Source organism: Coturnix japonica, chromosome 14, assembly GCF_054131305.1.
Source record: "Coturnix japonica strain WE chromosome 14, WE-NBRP24, whole genome shotgun sequence".
Lineage (NCBI taxonomy): Eukaryota > Metazoa > Chordata > Aves > Galliformes > Phasianidae > Coturnix > Coturnix japonica.
In genome coordinates this window covers 5,889,504-5,913,983 of record NC_140676.1, presented here as the reverse complement: position 1 = coordinate 5,913,983, position 24,480 = coordinate 5,889,504, and the positions used below count along the sequence as shown (strand labels likewise).

General features: G+C 43.0%; 1 protein-coding gene across 35 annotated transcripts in view; it reads right to left on the bottom strand.

The window, feature by feature from the left end:
* AKAP13 (A-kinase anchoring protein 13) overlaps positions 1–24,480 on the bottom strand; it is a 182,303-nt gene that overhangs the window by 47,559 nt on the left and 110,264 nt on the right. For 28 of the 35 annotated variants that reach the window (XM_085515353.1, XM_085515341.1, XM_085515350.1 and 25 more), the window contains 2 exons: positions 8,179–8,260; positions 4,749–4,885 (listed from right to left, as the gene is read on the bottom strand). In XM_085515353.1, coding sequence (XP_085371479.1) covers positions 4,749–4,885; positions 8,179–8,260 — 219 coding nt within the window. Of the gene's footprint in view, positions 1–4,748; positions 4,886–8,178; positions 8,261–17,109; positions 17,869–19,413; positions 19,552–24,480 lie in introns of those variants that run through there. The other 7 variants (XM_085515371.1, XM_015873130.3, XM_085515366.1 and 4 more) reach the window with 3 other exon arrangements.

The window sequence follows — 24,480 nt, the reverse complement described above, 5'->3', positions numbered from 1 at the left end:
CAAGAGACTGACGTGGGAAGTTTCAATTTATTCTCCTGCAGAGCCCTGCACTGTATCATTTGAAATAATAATAGGCAGAATGAGCTGTCAGATCATATATAATGGACTATTCACCAAAGCCACAGCAGCTAATTGTCCTCAAATAGCAGGCTGGGCTGTCAGCAGAAGCTGAGTATTCGAGGAGCTGCAGTCTTTGGCAGAACACAACATCCTGTTCTGTGAAGGGCAACGGGCACCACAACCCACGTGGGAGATGAGCAGCATCCTCATCTCCCATCAAGCCCAGCATGGTTAGATGCTCCAGGCACTGCTTTCTCACGAGCACACAGCGTAAGGTAAAAGCTTTGTGTTAAACTGAATAAAACTACACTGCAGTGTTCATAAAGCGTTCTAACCCAACATTTCACAACGTGAAGGGAAGCCCTGTTTCATTTTTGGCTATTATGTTATTCTTATTTCAGTTTAACAGGTAGACAATAATGTTCCTAAGGTGGTATCAATAAATGCTGTCACACTATTTCCCCCCTCTCATCCACCAAAAAAAAGGGAAACAGAGACAGCATGCACAGCACAGTCCCTGCTTTCACCACTAAACATTAAATGACCACTAAGAATACACCCAGAGGCATACATTACATTGGTAAGGAATGTCAAACATTAGCCACAAATTTATGCAAATTATAGTAAATTTTACCATACTTTTAAACTATTGGATTTGACACATATTTAAACAGGAAATATAGGTTAAAGCAAGAGAAAACAGAAAGGCAAACCCTGCAAAGTCTTCGATCACGTTTGGCATTGTTCAAGATTATCTGATATTGGTGTGATTCAGGGTGAGAGCTTCGCTTAAATCCAGACAAATTAAGCAGTCATTATGTGGATAACACTCTGCCAGTAGAGGAAACAGTTTGCTTTGCCTTCCTGAGACACAGGAAAGCACTGTTAGACACCAGGGCAGAACAGCAGGATGGATAACAACATGCCAGCTGTGCAGCAGAACGATGGGACAGTTTGGAAACATTAAACGTGGATGCAAATCTGGTGAAAATAGTGCAGAACGTTAAAACATAAAAGGATTTCTTTGCCCCGAAGTAAAAAGAGGAATTTTTATTTCCTGGATGAAAAATAATACTGCTCCAGTTGAAAATGCAGAACAAAAACTGCTTCCTTGGCAAGGAAGATTTAAGATTCCTATCACAGCTCAGAAAGAGGATTGAAACTGCACAATATATCTGCCCAGTTCGAGTTTTGCCTTGAGAATCCAACAGAGTGCAGAGCACTATAAACACTTTCCTTGAACTTGTGGCCCATGCATTTACTATAAAACCTGTTCTGTCTTCACTTAAACAACGTCTTCCATTCGGTAAAACCTAAAAGAGGGTTTTTTTGAGGAAAGAACATATATCCTTACTGTGTAGGGATGACAGAACTCAGTAGGATGGTATAGGGCTACAAGAGAACTTCAACTAAAACCCTTCATCTATCAGAGGTCCTGAGAAGTGAAATTGTAATGTTGTCATCAAGAAAATAATAAGAAAACAAGCGAAACACTGAGAACACGAACTTACTTTGTTCTCTGATCTTCCACATGACAAAGGCATTAATGGCGTTATAGTGTTTAAACAAAAACAACAAAAAGAAAACGAATAGGACCTTGGCGTGCTGAGCTTTAGTTAACGTATCATTACACGAAGGGAGTCAAATTGTTTGGTTGGCTTGATACATAATCGAGCAGAATATCTTTTAATTCAGATTTACCAGTGGCTACAGAATGCCCAAAGTAAACCTTGGCAGTGGCATCCTAGAAATTATTTATCACCGTGTCTACAGTTTGGAGTGGAGCAGCTTCCCCCCACTGCGAGCCTTTTCCTTCAGGCTTTAAGCTCTGAGGGTTTGTTTTCTGCTTCAGAGAGAGAAACAATAACTCCAGGAAAATAAAGGCAGGAGAGATTTATGGATTTGTGTACTTCCTTGATCGACTCGAAACAAAGGCAGAAACTAAACATGAAGCTTTAGCTCCCTTCTCTGACAATGAGCTGCAGGTCCTTGACTTCCGTAGTCCCCTGCACGTGAACGATTTCCCAAGGGGTGTCTTTAGAGAGTTCCATGTAACACTGAATTTCAGTGGCAGGTTAAAAGTTAAGATGAGCAAAGTGTATGGGCGACACCCCAGGACGTTGCCAGATGCTTGTAAGAAATGACCTCATGCAACATTAATCATCCAAGCAGAGTGTTGCAAAGTCTGCCCAGACACAGCTGGGTAGAGACGGAGAAGGAAGAGGAGGATGACGAGGACGTGGGAATGAAGAACTGACGTCAAACAAATAAATAAATAAATGAGACCTCATGTTGGACATGATTTCTGGATTTCTCCAACCTCTCTGGTCTGAAAAAAAAGCAAGTTGGGCTCTAATGCTAAATCTTTCTCAGTCCAGGAATTGATGCTATGCAGCTCAGCATGCGTCACTCCGAGAGAAGAAAAGGAGACAGTGAGGAGGCGGCAATGAGAGACCACAGCTCACATCAGGGACACTCCAAAGCACCTGCAGATTTCATGACTCCACAGACCCTAATTTTTCATGGTCTGGGGATAGAACCAGGGCTTAAAAATCCATGGATTTCAACTTATCTTTATGGAAGCATCCCAAAGACCCTGGACACACAGTAGTTCATTACTTCAACATTTCTTTAATGTATTTAGCAGTTAAGAGAGAAGTGGCTTGTACAGTTAAAAAAAAAAGACAGAACTCTAATAGCCAAAAGATCAATTGGTGCTTCATACAAAGGGAAAACAAGAACAGGAGCAATAATAACAGCAGCAGAAATGATACTGAGAGGTTTGAGATGCTCATAGAACTTCTCAATTAAGTACTGCAATTTGCTTATTTAATATAGCTATAACATAATGACTACAATCAATACATATATCCTACAGTATTTTCCAGCATATTAAAAAAAAAAAGATTTAATTCAACAATAATGTTAATAGTTATTAAATATACTTAAAACTTGCATTTCCACTGGCTGTGCTCAGTAGCCTCGAAGAAAGGCTGACCTAAGGAACAAGCCCACAACACCCAGTGAGTTCTTATATAAACAACTGTGACTTTAGAAAAGGTATTCAGACAAATTTGGAGGAAGGAGACAGGGAATTGAGTTAGTCAGCAAAGCAGAGACGAATCAACCAACTGACTGGGGCTGTGATTAGTTTTGAATGACTTCCTAAACTAAACTTATAAACCTTTGGAACTTTACCCATTTCTAGATGAAGCCTGCAATCCACCAAATGATGAGAACAATGCACAGGCTGCCAAATTAAGAGGTTTCCTTTTCTACAAAGAGAATTTCTTCACCCTACCCCTTTCTCTATCATAAACTGAAGATCCACTTCCCCACCACTTCTTTCTTTGCCCTATGGCACTGCTATTACTTTGCCCTACCTATCCATCTTCATTTTGGCTCCACACATTTGGAGAAGCAAACTTTCCACATAAAAGAAAGGGAAAAAGCTAAAGCTCTGTACGTTATAAAATGTACTGTGTTCTCACAGCACTATTCTCCCACGCATCCCCATACAATCATTAAATGAAGCTCAAATGACAAAGTCTGCTGTTGTAATTCGTTCTGTGCAAGCAAATTGAAGACAGTCTTCTGCTCTGCCAAACAGCTTTATATTCTCAGAATCCAGGGTCCCCCAGATCTGAGAGTAAGATGGGAAAGGGTGAGGCTGGTGAGCTCCGTGCCCTGCCACATGCATTAAGAATGACTTTACTGCTCATTTATAGCACATGAGATCACTTAGACCAGACTGTGGTGTTTCCCGTCCCGCTGGAAAATATTCACCATCATCTGATTTGATTTAACCAAACAGAATTTTGTTTCGTTAAATATATTTCCCTGCAAGCAAGTGTGAAACCTAGTCTAAAAACTTAGTTTTTCAGAGCAAGAACTGCATCTGCTTGAAGTTTGAGTTGGTTAAAGCCATGCAGAACCAAGGCAGATTGTGACCAACACGTTGGCTGATCAACAGGGCCTTGTATCCATTCTGCACCACCTCTTGTGTGCTTTCTCATCATCTACTTATGGCAAGGAGCACAGAAGTATCAATTGCAAGCAAAATGGGTTTTAAAAGGCAAAACCCAGCAGTCCCTTGAATATCTTTGGGCAGAGCTGATGCAGATGGCAGAAGGGCAGTGCTGAAGTGATGTGTTCTCTGCTTCTGTATCTCTGGTTTCACCCACTCCTCCCCCTCCTCTTCTCATCCACGAGCAACACAAAGGGCACAGAGATGACGGAGGTTAGTAATGACTTCTGTTGTTGATTTTAAGCAAACTTGAAAACATTTTCCTTCAGCTTGCACGCAAAAAGGCATTAGAGGTATGTTGCCCTGGAAACAAAGCTATTCCCTGGAATTGGCCTTAACTATTTGGAATGAGTGTTTCCTTCCTATTAATGGAGTCACATTGAATTTAAAGAAAAACACTAGTTTCTCTGAGAATTACAGTATATGATTCCGAATGTGTCAGTGCAGAGGTTATGTTTGCTGGAGAAAGCTCTTTCTTACATAAAGATGGCTTCCATACTCTTTGTGCAGACATTAATTACCTTGCAAGAAAAAACACTTTTTCAACTCTTTAACGACTGATTTACCTTTGTGCAGTCACAATTGCTTTCATCTATTCAACATTAGGGGGTTACACAGTGTATGTAAATGCATCCCTCGTATCCCAGTCAGGCTTTCCTACCTTGCCAAAGACAAGATCTTCCATCCCATCACCAGGCAAGGAGAAGAAGTCAGACTCGCTGCCAGACTCTCTTTTAAGGACACCCTGTGATGAGGCACAGACGCTGCTCAGCCCATCCTCCAAGAAGTTCTCACACTCTGTGGGAGCAAAGCAGAAAGAGTTATGGTCTGATGCTTTCTGAAGCATTCAAACCTCCAGCTCGTATACACTCAGTCAATTCAGGAGCAAGCACAGCTTTCAAAATTGAGTTCGCACCTTAAAAACAGGACAAAAATTTTTTAACTAATTTATTCAAGAGTTAAATACTCAACAGGATATTGTTTTTTCCTATTGACTGCAGCGACTGCCATATTAGATTAATATTCAATAAATACCTAAGTCAACAATATTAACTTTCTCAATTAAAAACAATTAATCTCCTCTAACATTTAAATGCCAAGGTGCTTTTGAAATGCTCATCAGTCCATCGGTTGATTGCTTCTTCTATATTTCCCACTGGAAAAGCAACAGTAAGAATTCTATGACAAGTTTCACTTTTTAAAGATTCAAAAATTGGGCACTTATTTCAATTTCACAAGCTTTCGTAACTGCTGACATTTAAACCTGAGCATATCGCATCTCTCCCTTCCATTTCAAATACTTCCAGCTGTTTGTAGCAGGGCGATGAGCAACACAGAAATGCACTCCAGCCATTGAGAAAGCCCACTCCTTCCAAAAACCTTAAGGGCTATGTGCCTGTATCCATAATGCCTATATATCATTTAACTTTTTTTCGGCCTACAGGCAGAGGTATTAATGACAATTTTGGCATGAACTGAACATTCTTTTCTCCCAGCTAAGAATACTTGCTGATTATTAGTACTTAAAAGGAAAAATAAAAGTGTTATTCTTCAAGCTACTGTACCTAAACAAGATGCCTCCAATACACATTTAGCTTCCTTCAAAGGAGCCAGGGCAATAAAACATTTGTTTGCTTTTAAATTATAATTGATAAACTCCATCCTTGGCTGTGGCAGGCTCATACATCGACACAGGGAACACAGGTTTGGGTTGTGTAGCTTGAAGACATTTTTTTTTCCCCTTCCCTGTGGAAGGGATGAAGGCAAAGGTGCTGCCCCAGGGCCATGGGGATGGTAAAGCTGGCTGGAAACCCCATCACCTCCCTCTTAAGAAGTTTCCACGCCGGGGAGAACTGGAAAAGCACTTGTTGGAGAAGGTGCGAGTGTTCCCTCCTCAGCCTTTCCCCTGCTCAGTAAACCTGGAAAATCTGAACTGCTTTTCCATAATTGAGGGGGATAAGGGAGAGGGGAGAGAAAGGAAAAAAAAAAAAAAAAAAAGGAAAAGCAAAGTTGAGATGGAGCGGCTGTAAGGGAGCGGGCCAGGATGTGGCCGGCCGGCCAGCTGGCAGAGCTTGTCCAAGCCCAGACTGAAAAACAAAGGGGCTCAAGCCACGTTCCAGTGGAAAATGAGCAGGGACAGTCCAGATGCACCAACGAACGGATACCTCGCCCAGCCGATAAATCACAGCAACAGCAAGAGGCCCAGCAGGAGCCAGCGAGTGACAGAGAGAGGTGGAAGAGGGCTGGGAAGGCAGGGAGGAGCAGAGACAGGTGGGGAAACCCTACATCTCCTCTCATCTGTGCTGAGGTGTTTATCTCCAAGTCCTGACTCTCATCTCCCCTTGGTTGCTTCAGGAAGGTCTGTGATTTTTTTCCCCCCCTTTTCTCAGTTTGTTGAGTTTGCTCTGCTGTTTTGAACCACGCACACATTGCACAACGCTGACCTCTGTCTCTCAGTTGCTCCCACCCATGACCCTCCAAGCCCTGCTGACAGCGCTGTCACAGCACTGGGGCACGTGGACCAGCTCCCAGCACACTGCATACACCTCATTTATTGTGTAACTGCACTTATCTGTTTGTCTGTGCAGATGCATGCAGTAAGGATATGATGGCAACACACTTCTCCACATAATACAGGAGCAATAAGTTACACAGCAAAAAGCCCTAGGATGAAAATTCCCAAACTCCTTTACATACATTTTCCAAAGCCTCATACCCTCCAACATGGGGCTGAGCCCTCTAATTCCATGCTGATAACTAAACAGCTGCGACACATCTCCAAAACATATACAGAAAATGAGAAGCTACAATTCCTGAAGTTTTCTTCTAAGATTTGAGGGCTGTCTCCTTAGAACTAATTACCTCAGGACTATTCAGCAGGTGAAAAAGTCATAATTCCCTTTCAAGTTGAGTGCTTTCACATTAGTCATATTAGAAAGGTGTCAGGGCATGACTCTACAGTGGGACATGTGAGCAGTCGTTACATTATTTCTGGAATGCCAACACCTGCAGAGCCTGAGCTCTTCCTGCTTCTGCAGTCAGACAAGATCATGACTATCCTAACCTATAAGTCACTGGATTATTTATTATTATTATTTAAAAAGGGGAAGGAGGAAAGAGGAAGGAAAAATGCTTATTTCACTTCAGCGGGAGCTAGAACTTCTAGCTAGAATAAGCCCTCTGGGTCAGTCACCCAAAATGTCACTTCCTAACCCATACTCTGAAAAGATGGGGTTTAAATTTCAATTCAATAGTGATTCAATTCCCATTTTTCTTTCAAGTATTTCAGATTCAATGAAGGGAATTCAGGTGAGATTCATTCTTGTAATGACAGTAAAACAAATACTCAATGAAAGGCCAATCAAACCCTCCATTCAGAGCTCTGTTAAATTACTGTATTTGTTTAGAACACGCATGATTCAATGAAAGGAAATGCTTTTTTTTTTTTCTTTTTTTTTTTTTTCCCCTATCTTGGACATGAATCCCTCTTTGAAACTTGCCAGACAAGATTTTCTGTCCCTGTGGAAGACAGAGAGCACCCGCCAGCATGAAGGACTGGTGGGCAGGGTGTGGGAACGATGGCTCTGACCTGCCTTTCTGCTTCCTGAAGTCTGGAAATCATGGGAACTTTTAGGAAAAAAATAAATAAACAAACAAAAAAACAAAAACCAACCAACCAACAACAAAAAAAAACAACCATGAAGCTGCTGATCTTCATCTGAATATGGATTAAGAGAATTAAAAACTCTGCTTTTTTTTCTTTCCTTTTATTCTATTATCATTTTGGCTAGAAAACACGTCTGTTTTCTCCATCATGTCTGAAATCTGACAGAAAACTGAAATACTGAAACATTTCAAGTGCGCAATTAAGAAGGTGACACACCACTCAGCTCGCTGCAAGTGCTGCAACTCTGTACTAACAATGACTCATGATAGATTCGTTACACATTTTCTTTAGCTTATGTATTTCTTCCCATTGAGGTTAGGATGACAATAAAAAAAAAAGAAGGAAAGAAAAGAGAAGGAAAGCAGTGGGGAGAACAAGAGGGATGCTCTTCTGTATGCATGCTGGCCAAGAATCCATAGCTTACCTGGAGACTCTCCTGTCCGCTTGCGCTCCAGCAGCGAAGAGTCCGGACATGGCTCCAGTGAGCACCAACTTTCACGGTTTATCTGAAAGAAAAGGCAACAGCAAATTGAAAAGAAAAAAAAGGGCTGCTTTTGCTATCATCTCTGTAAGCTTCTTCTGCAACTTAATTCTGCATCGACCAGTGGATAAATACTCATGGCTAAATTCCATAATAACAATAAAAATCTCAGAAGTAATTGGCCATTATTTTCTTTTGCCTCGCTAAACAAACCAGTACAATATGCCAAAAACTGTGTTTCTCTGTGGAAACTATGATAGAGAAGTGGCTCCCACTCAAGGCAGGAGTTCAGAGAAAGGATGAGCCAGAGTTTAAGCTACTAGTGGAGAACTCATGAAACCTGGCTTCATTTCTCACTTCCATTTGTAGTGGGACCGCAGGCAAGATACTCCTCTACTTTCTGTCTCAGGTTCATGATCTTAAGAATAGTAATTTCTTACTACCCATACTGATCCAAGTGCAACAACCTTAAAGATGGCAGGGAGCTCTGATAATGCAGAAAGGAGGGCTACAGAAGTGTCCAAATCATGGTGAGAACCAGAAGTACTTTGTACATCTGGCTTCACATGTTTGCATTAACTGCAGCAATGACTGTGTTAGAAAATCCCATTTTAACACTGACACATCACATGGTTTATTTCAACATCGGCCTTATCATTTCACCCTGTTCCTCATCCTGTCCGTAACTTCCAGACTTTCAGTAGGTATGACTGATCTGCACTCAGCCTTCTTCCTGTGCTTTACTCTTCCTCACTTGGGTTCTTTAGTCCAGCTTCTTGACCCTGAAGTCTGCTGGATTATCCATGGCCTTTGGCTCACCCAACACACGTTTCTCACTGCTTTTGTCTATAACTGGTCTGGAAACCCCTTCACTCTCTTGTCTTCAGCAGTTTGGCTGTTCTTCGTAGATGAACGTGTTTTCCAAACACAAATCCCACTGAGACCAAACCCAGAAGTTGTTTCCCCTCCAGCCTGGCTGCTCCTCATTTGCTTCAACACACACTGGGTCTCACATGTTCTAGCTAAATAGTTGCTGAAACAGATGACTTGTCTTACTTCACATGACAAATGTTTTCCCTACCCTCTCTTTGGCTTTCCTTTCTGTCCTCTCTGACAGACAGAGAATTTTTGCTTTTTCGCCTCTAACCTGTCACCAAATTTCCATAGTCATCCTGCCCCTCTATGCCAGACTCTTATCCCTTATCCCAGGACTCCTTGCTCTAAGAACCCACTTTCCTCCTCCTCTTTACATGACCCAATGTGCACAGTATTGCTGTCCCAGCCTGGCCTGCTCCCACTGCTCTGCAATGGAAAGTCTCCCTTCTGGGTCCTCTGATGAGCTCCCAACAAAGCCAGCACTCCCCCAAGACCTGTCAGCTGCTTTCTGCACTACATATTTCTTCATCAGCTTTTGTCCCTGTCCATACTTCTGTGATGACAAAATGGGGTTGGAAAAGCCTTTGACAGGTCATTTAGTCCCTTTCTCCTGTTCCAAGTCAGGTTTGGCTACAATCTGAGAGGCCTTCATGCAACACGCCTGTAAAATCCTCCAGCAGAGAGGATGCCATGACCTTCCCAGCTAGCAGCTCATGCTCAGGAAGGCCTGAGAGGGTAAAAATAAGTTCCCCAGGAGATCCAAAGGCCTCATGCTCTACCAGAGTGAGGCCTCAAAGTGAGTCAGTGCACAGCCTTGGGCATCCCTCCCTGCTTCTAGGCATTTCACAGACTGGTTTTCTTTCCATTAATTGCTCCCTGACTCTGCTCACTGAATCCTCATATATACATTAATATAAGATCCCATCAGACTCTCCTATGCATACATATCTAAAGTCCTTTCCTGCACCTCTGTTCAAACACATGCATTTGCACACACGTGCACACCCATCTTCTGTCCTTTCTCCTGCCCCACACCATGTGCACGCACACAGGCTTCAGTACATCACCTTCACCAGCACAGTAACAGATACGTTAACATAGGGTGCAGTGACAGAGGAAGTGCAAAGGCAGTATGAAGCTCCAGAAAAGGTTCTTTGAAGTAAATAACAAAGATTTCTTATTTTCCATAGTGACAAAGATGTTTTGCTTTAACTGTTGCATGGACAGTGGGTCACCTTTCTGATTGTTTCAGTGGAAGAAGTTCACAAGGCTCAGGGGTATCTAACCTCAGCAATTAAACTTCACTACAGACTTTATATCTATTTGTCAGTCTTAGAAGAGCTTGTAAAGTCAATAAGCATCAGATTAATATTCTTTTCTCTCGAGCCAAAGCACAGCCTACTTTGGGGCACATATATTTAATTAAAGGCAAATCTAGACATTGAGTCTGAACACACATGGGAGGATAAATGTAAATTTGCTCAAGTCCACACCAATGAAGGAATGATCCATCTTGATATAAGATCGAATTCTGCCTCCCTCTGAATGGTTTGCACGTTACTCTTTGCTGAACACACTGAGTTTCATTCTTCTTACTCTTAAACCAATGCAGCTCCATCAAATTAATGGAAACTACTCTTGGTTTATATTAACATGCACTACTGGAAAATGATAATGAAGCACCCTATTCAATAATTATGGGAAAGCAAGCAAAGAATTAGAAGATTCAAGACTGTTTATAACCAGTTGACTGTGATAGAACACATTAAATTAGGCTGAATTAATGTTATATTTTTTCCTTTAATAGAACCAGTTGAGTCATTCCCCGAAAATGCATTATAGACATTGGCATTTTTTCAAGAAAGATCTGAATATTTTTCCCATTACCCAGCCAGCTCCGTCCTTTGCCAAGTATTGAAAATGTCTGCTTTTTTATATTTTGCTCTTCTAGAAAAAGCATTAATGAGAAAGTAACACTGAAGTTTAAGATGCTCTTTCAAATGTACCTGATTACGCACAAAATGAAGCATTAGAGAGTATTTATCTCAGCGGCCCTAATTCAGGAATAATAATAATCACCACCAAAACACAAACAAAGGAAACTACTACTATACATAAGTGTTCCTTATGCCAAAAAGAGACCAGACAGGATTTGAGGGAGGTTTACTGCAGCTCTCAGGAAACTGGGTGGTCCACAGATACCGAAAACACAAAGCCCATCATACATTGCAGTGCACTGAGAACTGCATTCCCAGCTCAACAGCTGAACTGAGGGTGCAGACAGCATGGGCTGCAGGGAAAAAGCCGTCATAAAAGCGCCTGATCACCAGGGCGGGGGGATGTACTAGTATGAAATAATCAGAAATGAGTTTGCTTTGGGATTTTGCAGACAGATGTACATCATACATAACTATTCCTCCCTTAGCCCTTGTACAGCCAAGAGAAGCTTGACAACAGGACCTCAGGCTCATGGCCACAGAAGACAATAAAAAAACCCCTTGCTCTCCACCATGCCCACACTGATTATAGCCCACTGCTGCTGGGCATCCCACATCGCTGTGGCAATGTGGAGCAGAGAGGATGCGGTGATCAGATGGCAGAAGGCAATATGAAACAGTCCCTGGGAACAGAGCTTCAATGTGCAGCATTTGAAAGCATGCCAGGAGAGAACCAGCTATTTTTCCATGCCAAAGCCTGACTGTGTTTATCTGCAGCTCAGACGCTGAATGAATCATGGGAGCATGTCCCCAGGCACCAAAAAGTGAATCCCGAAGGATTTTCTGTGTGCCTGTGAAACGCTAGCAGACTGAATGTCCAAAGAGGGCTTCAGGAGAGCAGCTGGGGCTGCAGGCAGCAGACAGTTGCGCTGTTCATTCTGGGCACGCACGCCTGTATTTCCTGAATCTCAGAGACATTTTCCTGCAGACGTTTAATTTGAAACTCGACGTGACTTAGTACAGAAGCCTCTTTGCATAAGAGAAGGACAGAACTAGACAATCTGTGAGCCAAACAGGCCACGATGTTCTCCATCATGTGGGAGCGATTAGTGACCGCCAGCCCCTTTCCCCTCCGCTTCCTATTCTGCATCTCCCCCGGCTCTTCCTTCCTTTCCCCCGCACACCCATCTGTCCGGAGGAGTTCTCTAACCCTTTCCAGCCCTCTCAGAGTCTGCCCACTGAAACCATAATCTGTTCCTCCTCCTCCTCAGGTGACATTTCAAAGTTGCCTCTTCCCACTTCTGCTGAGCTGGCTTTTGGGGACCAGTTGTCATGCCCTTCACAGCCTCCTACAAGGGACTGTCCCCCATATGAGAGCTTCACTTCCAAGCCAAGCACTGAAGCTTCCTAAACACGTCTGGCCTTCCTGTAACTCAGAAGATTTAGATGGGGTGATAACCATAGAAAAACCCTTTTCTTCCTCCCTCTGGTTTCATCTGAACTCTTCTGACAGCGTTTCCATTTCACAACAACAGGAACACACTGACCTCTCAGGAAATCTTCTCCTGCTATAGAAGTTTGCACACTTGTCACCATCACCACTTACCAGCATAAATCAACACCAAACATCTCTGAGCAGAAGGAACATGATTTTAACTTTCATTTCTGAGCAGATCTCTAGAGATTCGTCTTCCTTCCACATTGTTTTAACTTTGTCCTAATTTTGCAAGTTTCCATTCCCCTCTTCTTTTTTTTTCCAGCTTCCAATCAAGCATAAAGGAAAATATTTGATAGAGTTATTTGAGTTTGCTTGGTGTATCATTAAATACTCATGCATTGTACTGAGCAGTAATGGACAATAGAAAAGATGGGAATAACCTACAGATGAATTAAAAAAGCAAAAATTAAGCTTAGCTTTAATTGCAATTAAAGGTAATCTGCTTCGTAATCAAGAATATAGTGGGTGTGTATATATATGTATATATATATATATATATATACACACACACACATATAGATATATATAGTAATTCCCTGGGTATTTTCTTGCCCTAAGCTTATTGGAAGGTTTTACAGAGTGGATGAAGGATGCAGAGACCATCTTCCAATGTATCTCAAAAAGGACAAAGTGACAACACTTGCAGTTCCATAAGGATTCCTATTATCTATTTGTAATCTAATGTAGTCAATACACCACACCAAACCTTTTATCTTTATGGAATGCCAGCACTAGTACAACAGTTGCTCATGGAGGTTCAACATGTCCTTGCTCACAGCAAAAAGCACACAGTGCTGAAAAGAACCACACTAAAGGAAGAGGCTCCTACAACCACAGGACATATTAAATGGCTGAATAAATTAGCACTTTGCGGTGTAAGAGCAATGCTGAATTCCTAGAGTGCACTTTTCTTCCTGGCAGTGTCCCAAATGGGGAAGTGAGCATCTTGCCCGAGAACATTTTCTGCCCTTGGCACTGGGGGATCTTCCGCCAGTAGCAGAATTAGAGCCCTGTTAATAACAACCTTTAATTAAGCTTTGAGTATTAGAACAATGGCTTTACATAAAAAAAAAAACAAAAAAACTCCTGACTAAAATGGGAGCAAAATTAACCTTGGGCACATAAATGTTTGTGTGAAAACCCTTCCATTCCATTTAAGCTATCCTCCCTGTTCTAATTCTACACCAAGGCATGAACAAATAAAGTTCTCCACATTGTCATAAATACATCTCTTACTACTGAGCCTTCAGGAACAAAATCACTGTGGGTAGATACTGTTCTCAGGATTAAAGTTCAGATTTGCTTTAGGGCCACAAAGTTCAATGACAAAAGACAGTGTTTCCCTCAGCCCCAGACCCCAAAGCAGGAAAGAACATGGTGCAGCTCAATAAGATCTGTTTTACCTGAAGAGCAGCTACATGAAAACCTTTATTTCCCTACTTAGGAAGAAGACTTAGACATCCTGCTTAGGAGTAACAGCCTGAGCATTCATCTACAGAGCTGCAATGTAGACAGGATCAATGAAAAAATGGTAACACATATCCAGTTGTGATTGCTCAGTCTCTCATTCTCAAAGCAAGCCTATTTCTTATTCTCTAACTGCAAAGGACACCCTTGCCAGCCAGACTTAAACACTTCTCCAACTGCATGTACTTGCAAGGTGCCAGCTCTGGTGGTATCTGTATTCTGTCCCCAGACAGCTCTATTTGTGGTGGCAGGCATAACATGGGATATAGCTGCCAACTCGCACACAGGCCCATTGAGACTTCCCATTTTGGGCCTAGAAAGAATGCAGCGCAAACTGCTTTACCTTTACCCTGCCTAGAGCTGGTTACAATTATTCATTCAGCAAGCAGATATCCCACCTGACCCACACCTTCTTCATCTGCTACAGTGTGATCTCAGAAGGAAAGATGATGTCAAATTGTTATATCCATTTCTGCATTAACTAAGGTTTCCTGTACAGCGGCAAACCACTGTGGTCAATAACCAGGAACATCATGTTTGCATTGCTGCAGCAGCAAAAAGAGCTACAGTAAAGATGAAATTCTAACCCCAACAAGAAGCTAAGACATGGATTTACCCACTGCCTCGTGTTCATGTGTGGGGAGGAAGAGGAACGCAACTTAAAGTAAAAAATAACTGTGTGCATCAGCCCTCAAAATTGCTGAGGTTTTTTATTGTAACTTTGCAAACCACTTTTTCAGGCACAATCTAAACATGGAAAATTTTAGCCCCAACACAGCAATCCTTCACAAGGCACATGCATTGCAAAATAGTTGGTAGGATCCGAAATTCTTTTGCAACTGTATAAGGCTGGACCAAGCTCTGAGCACCTGATCAGCTGTAGGTATCCCCATTCATTGCAGGGTAGTTGGCCCAGATGGCCCTCAAGGGTCCCTTCCAACTCAAGTGATTCTGTGGTTCTATGACAATACAATCTATAAACTTATAGCAGCCAAAATGACAAAAGACATTTTCTGCTCACAGCTTGTTCCAGTTGCCTTCCTCACCAGCTGCTTTTCTTTCCTATGTCGTGATTGAGCTCTTCATCTTAAAATGAAGAGAAGAACGTATTCACCTACCACCCAAGGAAAAGGCAGCTTGCATAAGCTGATCAGTAGGCCAAACTGAAAGCTGCCAGGTAAATACCTGGTATTTAGCAGATATCTTGTTATGGTTTCATTCCAGTCAAATACTGTGAATGGAGACACTATTTGGTTTTGCTGTGAGTATATTTATCTGCTATTCAATGACTGACGCTTAAGAAAAGCCTACACACTGAAATACGGTGACCTAAATAAGTATTTTAATTTAAAACAAAACCAGCCAAAGGAAAAAAATACCAAACCCCAAACAGCTCCCTCATTAAGGGTCTGATCCAGCTCCCATTAACGTCAAGAGATGATCTGCCACTGACGCAGTCTAATGCTGGCTTAGATCCCTGGATCGTCAAAATTTAATCTATTGGTTATGCTATAGAAACCAGCTAAAACATAAGAATGACTAAATAACAAGATGAAGCTGCTTGTACTGTAGCTGTCACTGGCACCCTCTATTTTAAACATTTGCACTATTTACAGCCAGCGTTCAGAGCAGCAACGCGTGCACACATGCACACATGTATGGACACTGAGTCATCTGCAGGAACAGACATCATAACCCACAGTTTTGAAACTCAATTAGGAAAATACTAGTGGGAACTAACAAGAGCCATACTTTGTTATAAAATCTAAGCTTTGCTGAACAAAAACTAATTTAGGGAACTAATGACATCAGAAATTCTGAAGTCAGATAATTACAGTGAATTACATTTCAACCAAGGCATCCAGATATTCTTTATGAAGAAAAAGACTGTCGTTTTTATATTTGCAACCAAGGTTGTCAGGGGTACCTCTTTTCCCAGCCTCACTAAGCAGTGATTTGACACAAGTAGTGTGCTCATAGCACGTCTACAGCTCTTAATGACTCATAAGGTTTATCTAGAGATTGAATCCCACAGGATTCAAACATTAAGATAAAGGTTCAAACATTACTCAACAAGATCAAGTTGGTACAGAAAGCAAGTTGGAGTTATTTCTGCTTGGTGTCACAAATAAAACAACCCACCAAAGGATCCATTCAATTAAAATTAAAAACAGCTTTCATTCCTAAACGGTGCTAATTAACCTAAGAAGTGTTAGGTCCATTCTAATGCACGAGAATTAAACCACTGAAAATGAGAATATTTATCTCTTCAGTCCTCAGACCAGCCATGGTAAATGGGCATGAAGTAAAACCCATGAAAAAGAAGCCCCATGGTGGTGCAGAAACCCATTGCCTCTGCTAAGAAAAGGAAAGAGAGGAAAAGAGGGGCAAAAAGAAAGGCTCGTTCAGGAGTTAAGCTATCTGAGGCAAGCTGTGTTTTGCAGTCCCTCTGGCTGCTTTCCGATTTCCATCCACTTTGCCAGGAAACTGCTGAAGCTCCAAAAAAGCTGTTAGGGAGAGGACATTCCCAGACTGCCACTGTGCCATTTGGTGGAGCACTTGCTAATTTTAGATTAGCGAAGGAACGCTGGGACAATTAGCCAAGAGCTGCTCCCGGCTCTTGCTCTGACCAACAAAATTCACACCCAAACAATAAGAACACCACCTTTCAAATGTAAACAAAGAAAAAAGAGACAAGGGAGGATCCACTGTGCCTATTGCAGCAGGATATATCTCTGGGGAAAGGGAGGGGGAGAGGGCACATTTCAGTCCAAAAATGAACACTGGAAATGAAAATCCTTGACTGAACGGGGCAGAAAAACCACCTGTGACTTGTGAGGTTTGCAAAATACAACGGGAGTGTTTAAGGGGCAGAGAAGACCGGGGTATGGGGAAGTTGGCCAGAATGGTTCTCTGGAAGTGTGGTTGCAAACTAGAGTGGATAATCCTGAGATAACAGCAAACCACTTCATGCCAAGCATCACCACTGCAACCCATCCACATGCTGAAGGACGCAAGTTCCTCCACCTGAACCCCCAACCTGCAGCACCCGAGAGAACGAAGGAGAAGGATAAGCAAAGTAAACAACCACCATACCTTTAACAACACCACATCTACCGTCCTGTCCACCTTGGAGATGTCGCACAGGCTGTATCGCCTCTTGTGCCGTTCGTACATTGTGTCCAAAGGGTTGCAAGCAGAGGCAAGGCGTGGGGAGAAGAGCCCACCATGAACCCTAGAGTGCCTGCAGTGCTCCCAGCCACACACACGAGTGCTCAGAGAAGTCCCCGCCGCTCTGAGCCTCTCAACAGGAAAAAGAAAATCCCAGAGCTGTGACCGGTTGATAAAAGTCTTCTTGGAACAGATTTGCTTATACAAACACAGGAACTTATAGAAAACAGAAGGTATATCGAGAGAGCTTTATACATATGGCTATTACTTCTTTTGTAGCTGCTAAGAATGGTATCAGCCTTCCTGTTATATGAATAAGAATAATAAAAAGTTTTCCAGACAACTTCGATATCCGAAAAGCATCAGAATGAAAACTCTGATAGAGAACAAAAGCCAGACGGATGCGATAGGAACCGTGATGCTCCGAGGGGGAAAAGCAGGAGGTAGGCTGAGCCACGACGTGTCTGATTCAGAAGGAAAGGAAAAAATAAAAAGGAAAAAGAAATAAAAAAAGCAGTCGATCGCTGTATCCGAAGTAAATACTGTCACCAACGTGAGTTTTCTTTCAGCACAGAAAGAGGTGAAAGAAATGATAACCAAAAAAAAGGTATTTTCTTCCTTTATGAGTCGGTCCGCCGTTCAGCAGCAGGCAGGAGGGCTCGGTTTTGCGTTAAGTTTAAATTTCTAATGACAGCACAGGGCAAGAGGAAAGAAAATAATGAAATAAAGCCACTCCCCTCCTGGCCTGAGCTGGGACGGCCCTACTTGCCTTTTTAGTACTGCACCACCAGCGTTCTCAGCTTTGAAAACGTCTTTGCAGTTGTGGGAGCATGATTCATCTCCTCAGAAAGAAAAAAAAACCAAAAACAAAAATGAAACAAAAAAAAAAAAAAGGGTGGGAGTGGAGGAAGAAAAAGCAGCAGCTTTCCATCGGCAGCGCCTTCCACCTCCTGCTTCAAGGCTCTCAGCCCGTTTGCTGGGTGCAAAGATGGAGAAGCAAAGGGAAGCATTTTAGGTGAGGAAAGGAGAGGGAGAAAGGCTGCATTTCCCTCTGCCCTGGGGCCAGGTGGATGACAGACAGACAGACAGACATCTTCAAGCTCAGTGCTTCCCCAAAACGGGGGTGGAAACTTATGAGTCAATCAGTGCACCCCGCTTCCACCCCACCCCCCCAAAAAAAAGGATTTCAGTAACTCATGCTCAGGAAAATAGAAGTTTCTCTCATTTATTCTAACTGAGAAGCAGAGCTTTTTTTTCTTTGAGGAAAAAAAAAAAAAGAAGGGCAAACACAGGGTTTCTCAGTTTTTCTAATGCTGAGTTAGGCAGCAAGGCTCTCCCCTCTCAATAGCTCATTCACATCAGCTGGGCTCTGCATACATGCTGCCACATGGTTTCCTGTTTTCAAACTGCCCCCTCGCAGCCCCCTCCGCTTTCCACCCCACCCTGACCTCACCAAGGAGAAAATGTTTCCATCCTTCCCTGGCTTTAGACATTCTCTCATTCACTGATTCAAAAGGGAACAAGGAGGGGGGGAAGGGGGATGTTAAAAAAAAAATGGAAAGAAAAAGAGGAAAAAGGGAAGGAGGTTCTGGGGTTGGGTCTGAGTGCAGGAGTTTGTGCTGAGCAAACTTGCTGCTTGGTTTGGGTAGGAAGCTGGAAATGGAGGGATTGTTAAACTTACGTTGCAAAGCAGCAGATGCAGATGTTGGAACCAGTGCTATCAAACCAGCATTTAATTGCAGATCTCAAAAAGCCATCCCAACCAACAGCTGATGGATGGTCTCAATGCAGATCAGAATGAGTCTGCAGCACACGAATGCAAGAAAACTCTTCCAAAGGAGGCCTAAATCTGAAGGTCCCACCATGCTGGAGCTCCTCACTTTCTTAGTGCTATCTGCTTTTCTGTCCATCCAAACTGAAACCTGCCCATAGGTTACACAGGAACTGACACACACACACAACTCTTCGGTAAAATAATGAAAAACGTGAGTTCTCAGAAACTGTAGGCATTATTTTGGGCAATGCTGGATGTGACACCCCCAATCAGTACAGTCAGATCATGCAAAAGCCTACGTACCCTCTGGATCCAGCAGGAAATGATGCTGGATCATTACCTCACTGCTCTGCAGTGACCAGGCCCAGCACAGGGCATAGTATGTAAGGAAGCCCTCCATGCTGAAGCAGCATGGGGACACAGCATGTCACCTCCTCCCAGCACATGGCTCTTACCTACTCACTGCGTGGCATCCCACCCTGCTCTCATGAGGCTGCAGACTGGTTCTCACAACCCAAAGCTTCACCTCCCAGCCCACAGCAAACCGGGAGCATCTCCTCTTAGGTCTCCCCTGCTCCAACATCCCCAAGAGTGAGAGCTCAGTCAGTGACTCTGTTCTTCCCAGTAACAAAGCTTCTGCTTTCAGTATTAGGACACACACAAAATGTGGTAGTGCTCTGGGGACTTTCTGGAGTCACTGGTTTTCTCTATATGTAATGAATCCCAGCAATCACGTGCCCATCAAGATGAGGAATCAGAAATGGCTGTGACAGCATTCCAGCCCCTCAAACACTACCATAAAAGGCTGGGATTTCCTCAAATCTAAATTTACAAGACAGGAGCTTATAAACAAAGCATGTGAATTCAGGTCAGGTAAAGGAATCCGCAGCAGCCACCATGCCTTAATGATGCAATACTGTTTGTTATGTAGCACCCAGATATTTTTTTAACCAATACAGCAGTTTAACTTTGTTTTCACATCACTCTATCGATAGCTGCTGGTGTGTAAAGCTTCTCCCTATTCACTGGCCAAGATACACCCAAGGGATAACTTCAGAGCTCTGTGCTTCACTTAACGCACTCCACCTTTTATCTCTGACAACTGGGAGATTGCCACTGAGCACCACTACTGAAATGTATGGTGTATATTTGAGGAGATGTGAGATAGGTCAGCCCTGTAGCTGCATCCCCACCACATCCTTTGTGGCTGCGCACACACTCACCCTTCCTAAAGGTAAGGAGAAATGAGAAATGTCTCTAGCCAAAGGAGGTGGAGAGGTGCACTGGGAGATGTGCAACTTCCATAGCAGGAAGTCGAGAGGAGGAGGACAGCTTTTCTAAGCTAGGCAGGAGTATCTTTGTAAGGCTGAAAGCCACAAGGAACCCTGTGTGTGCTGCCATGGGGCAGCAGGGAGCAGAAACTTCAGGTGCACATTGCAGACAGGTGGCAAGGCCTGGCCAGGTGACTCCCAGGACTTGTATCTATACCTATGACTCAGGAAGACCTGCCATCCTCCATAAGATAAATACCATGCTTTGATCTAGTGAGGATCTGGAAGCTATTGCCAACTGATCTACTTGGATGCTCTATGCTTTCAGCCACGAAGTGAAATGATCAACAAGAAAACAACATAAACCTGTAAGAAAAATCCCCATCTCTCCCCTCTCTTCTCAACTTTAAGCTTCCAAATCCCTAATTTGTTCATTTGTTCCAAGAGTTTTTTTCTGTGGTTATGTTCCTGACTCACAGCCAAGATCAGGAGGCCAGTGACGACTGTAAGCACCCGAAGTTCACCTCATCTTAATTTCCACCCATCTTAATTTGCTATGGGGAGGAAAATGCTAGGGGGAGGAAAAGAAAAAAAGGGGGGGGAGGGAAAGCACACAAAAAAACCTAGATCATAATATAAACAAACAGCAGATAATGGGCCAGACATACTCCCACTTGGGAGGCCATCACTCCCTTCCCATGTTAGGTGGGGCTTTTGCTGCATTGTTTCAGGGTAGAAATCCTGTCCCGCACACGGCCCTATGGACACACAGGCATGCAGAGGAGATGCAGAACGCAGGCTCAGCCCAGACAAAGCACAACAAAGGCTTCCAAGCCCCTTTTGCCCATCTGTTTAAAGCAATCCTCTGAATGCCACGTGAATGTTTAAACATAATACAGCATTTAGGCTCAGAAATACGACGCACAAGGCAAGAAGATATGGATTAAAAGAAAACAACTCCATCAAGTGAATAATTCTGTCTTCTGCTCTCCTGCAAGTGACTCAAAATGGAGAGGAGACGCGCTCAGTCCGGGCCATCGGCTGCTGATGCGACACTTCTGGGATGCTTATTGAAACCATCTGGAAGCACTGAACTACTCGGTGCAGACAGGAGTTTGAAACTATCCAATCGTTTCATATCCAAACCAAAGTCCAGTGCTGTGAATTTCAAGGGAAGGGGAAAAAAAAATAAAAAGGAAAAGCAAGCACTCAGTTGCACCATATGATCTGTAACTCATCCAGATAAAACTTCTCCTCCTCTCCCCGCTAACAGATCTCTTAATGACAAGGAAATCATGGTTATTCTAAAACAGACAGCGCTATTGTTATCTGTTTCAAATTACTTTTGCCATATAGTTATGAAACACTGAAAATGATGCAATCTGCAGAAACACTGAGGAGCATTAACATTTTAAACCGTGGCTCTGATAGGAACTAACGGAGCCACACATGAAAGGAAAAAATTCCCCCTCTCTTAAGCAAGTCAAAACCCACTATTGGGCACTAGATGCAGGAGATAATAAATTTGTCAGACAGCAAAAGAGAATAATTACAATTCAAATTGTTCTTTTTCTTCAAAGAAATCAGCTTTTTGGAAAGTGATTTAAAAATCCTACGTTTCTGGCATTTGTCAGGAGAGACAAAACAACCTCTTTTTTTTTTTTCCCCCAAAACTAAATAAGGCAAAGGAAATCTGCACTCTAATACTGCAAAGCCTGTAAGAGGAGCGTGTCCAATCTGGATGGGAAGGCACATCCTGAGTGTCTGCCTGGAGGCAGTTCAGCTCTGTAGAGCACAAACCCAGGTGGATGCTCCAACATGGGGTTTGGAGGTGAGCAGGCAAAGGCTGAGCACCAGCAGGCACCCATGCTGCACACCTTAGGGAAGATTAAGTGAAAGAAAGCATTTCTCATTCTTGCAAGAGGATTGCAAGACACAGAAGAGGGTTGAGATTGACCCCTTCCAGCCCAGCCTGCTCATCAGCATTGTATTTTGGTCTAGGCTGTACCCCTGTGGATGTGTCAAGACCCACCTGAGCAGCATCCTCTTAAGCGTGCAGCCACAAAAGGAGAGCTGTGACACCAGATTCCTCTATGAATCCAAAAGAAAGAGGTGGCAGGGAGAGAGGTGAGGATGGTCCCCCCATGGTCTGTACACAGATCCTGTCCATAACAAGCACTGTGCTGCTGCAGCCCAACTTGATCCACAGAGCAAATCTTCTGCAGCACCAAAACAAATTTGAGTCTCCAGCCTGGGCATCCCCAGCTCTCCTATATCCCCATTTAAATCATTCAGATCTTCACACCAAGGTCTGGAGAAGGACATCTCCTTGTGGAGCCACCCTGTACTTTGGGAGACACGACTGAGTTGAATTCCTGCATCCAAATAAAGCCTCAAACAGCCACAGCCTGTGTTCCAGCTCAGACACATAGCTGCCTAATAAACAGTTGAAGAGCCACAAAGAAGGAATGAGGAAGACTTGGAAAGCTGTCAGACATATGGATACATGGAGCACGTGGTTTGAGAAAACACGAAAACACCTTGAGAGACCTTCAGCCATTTCCTGACCTTCACCTTCCTAACATTCCTCAGAAGCTTGGTGTACATTTCTCAGTAATTTCTATTGTGCAAATAACCTTCAGAAAAACGCCGAGGCTTTTGTCTGCCATAGAACATGCCTGAACATCCTTTCAGAGGAAGCAAACTGCCCATCTTATTGCTCCCAAATGGTTACAGGAGAAAACACATCCCACACACAAGATTAGCAACCTCTCAGCTGATCTTACATCAGTCTGCAACATACAGTTCTGCCTTTACCAAAAATAACAGCAAATGGGGATGGTTGGCTGGCTGAAGTGCTGTTGGACGATGTCAGATGGTGTTAGTTCAGCTTCAATTTCACTTCATGTTTTTCGTATCCAATGTGCAAATCATATGTTCTCACAATAAGAAATTATCTTTGCTGCCATCCTAGTAGCCCAGCACATGGCCTAACATTGCCAAACTCCCTCCGAAATGAGAAGTGTGGCTCAGGGGCTCAAGTCCCTACAGCACCTATTGAAAGAAAACAAATAACAGAATAGAGAGTAAAAACGGGATTTGATCCCCATGTGGAATTATTGACCATTTCAGTAGCACTGGGAGCAATGCAAGTTCTGGTGAGCCCAGCCTCTGGGATCTGGAAAGATAATGGTGTAAATAAACAAATTTATAGTAGGGAATTGTATTTATAGTTTTCAAGCTACTGTAAAGCATTACATGAGTCTTGGTTTGCACATCACATCCCCTAAGTATTTGAAGGGCTGCACAATCCACATAGTAGATCCACATACCCAACCAAGCAATGCCCAGTAACTCATCCTATAGGGGAGTTAATTTGTCTCAAATGCAGGAAAGATGGGGATGTCTCATTACCTATGAAGCTGACAAATTGAAAAGGAATTTTTCTGTTGTACACCATGCGTAATAAAAAAAGCATATTCTGACATCACTGGGATAAACCTTTGATATGGACTGACACATAAAAAAAACCCCTATGTTCCTTCATATCATAATAATAAATTTCAGAAGGAGCAAAGTCTTCCAGTGGAAGGTTAAGAGTTCTGTGCAGGAAAGCAAACAGCCTCGCATTTGCAGAGTGCAGAAAACATTGTCTTCCCACATAACAGCTCAGTAACCACTGCTGCAAGCACAGCACAGGGGCAGGCAGCACTGCCTGAGCCTCACCCTAATGAGATCAGGTCAAGGATAGGCCTGGGGGATGCTTCTATCAAAAGAGAGCTAAAAACAGGGACAGGATAGCAGATTGCATAGATGAATTGGCGGATAAAGCCCAAAATGAGTGACGTACAGCATCAGGGAGTAAAATTAACAGACAATATAAAAGTGACACATCTTTAGCTGAGGAAATTATTCAAGTTTTACCATTCTTTCATGCCTCTACTGTAATCCAATTGAAAAGTAGAGAAGGTCATTGAAATGAATGAATCATGCCAGAATATGATTCAGCTTCCCTCCCTTTTTCTTTTTTTACTTTTAATTGAAGTCGCTGGGATTCAGCCACCCTAGGAAGCCCACACGACCCTTGTTCTGTCCCAGCCAGGCACTATGTCAAAAAGGAAGAAGTTATCTCTTCTTCCATCTTGTAACTTGACAGTATGCGATCTGGAAGGGAAAGCTTGTTTGATATAAAGGCACCCACCATATTTCCAGGTCAGTTTTTTTACTTGGCTGCTGCAGCAGGCAAGAAGT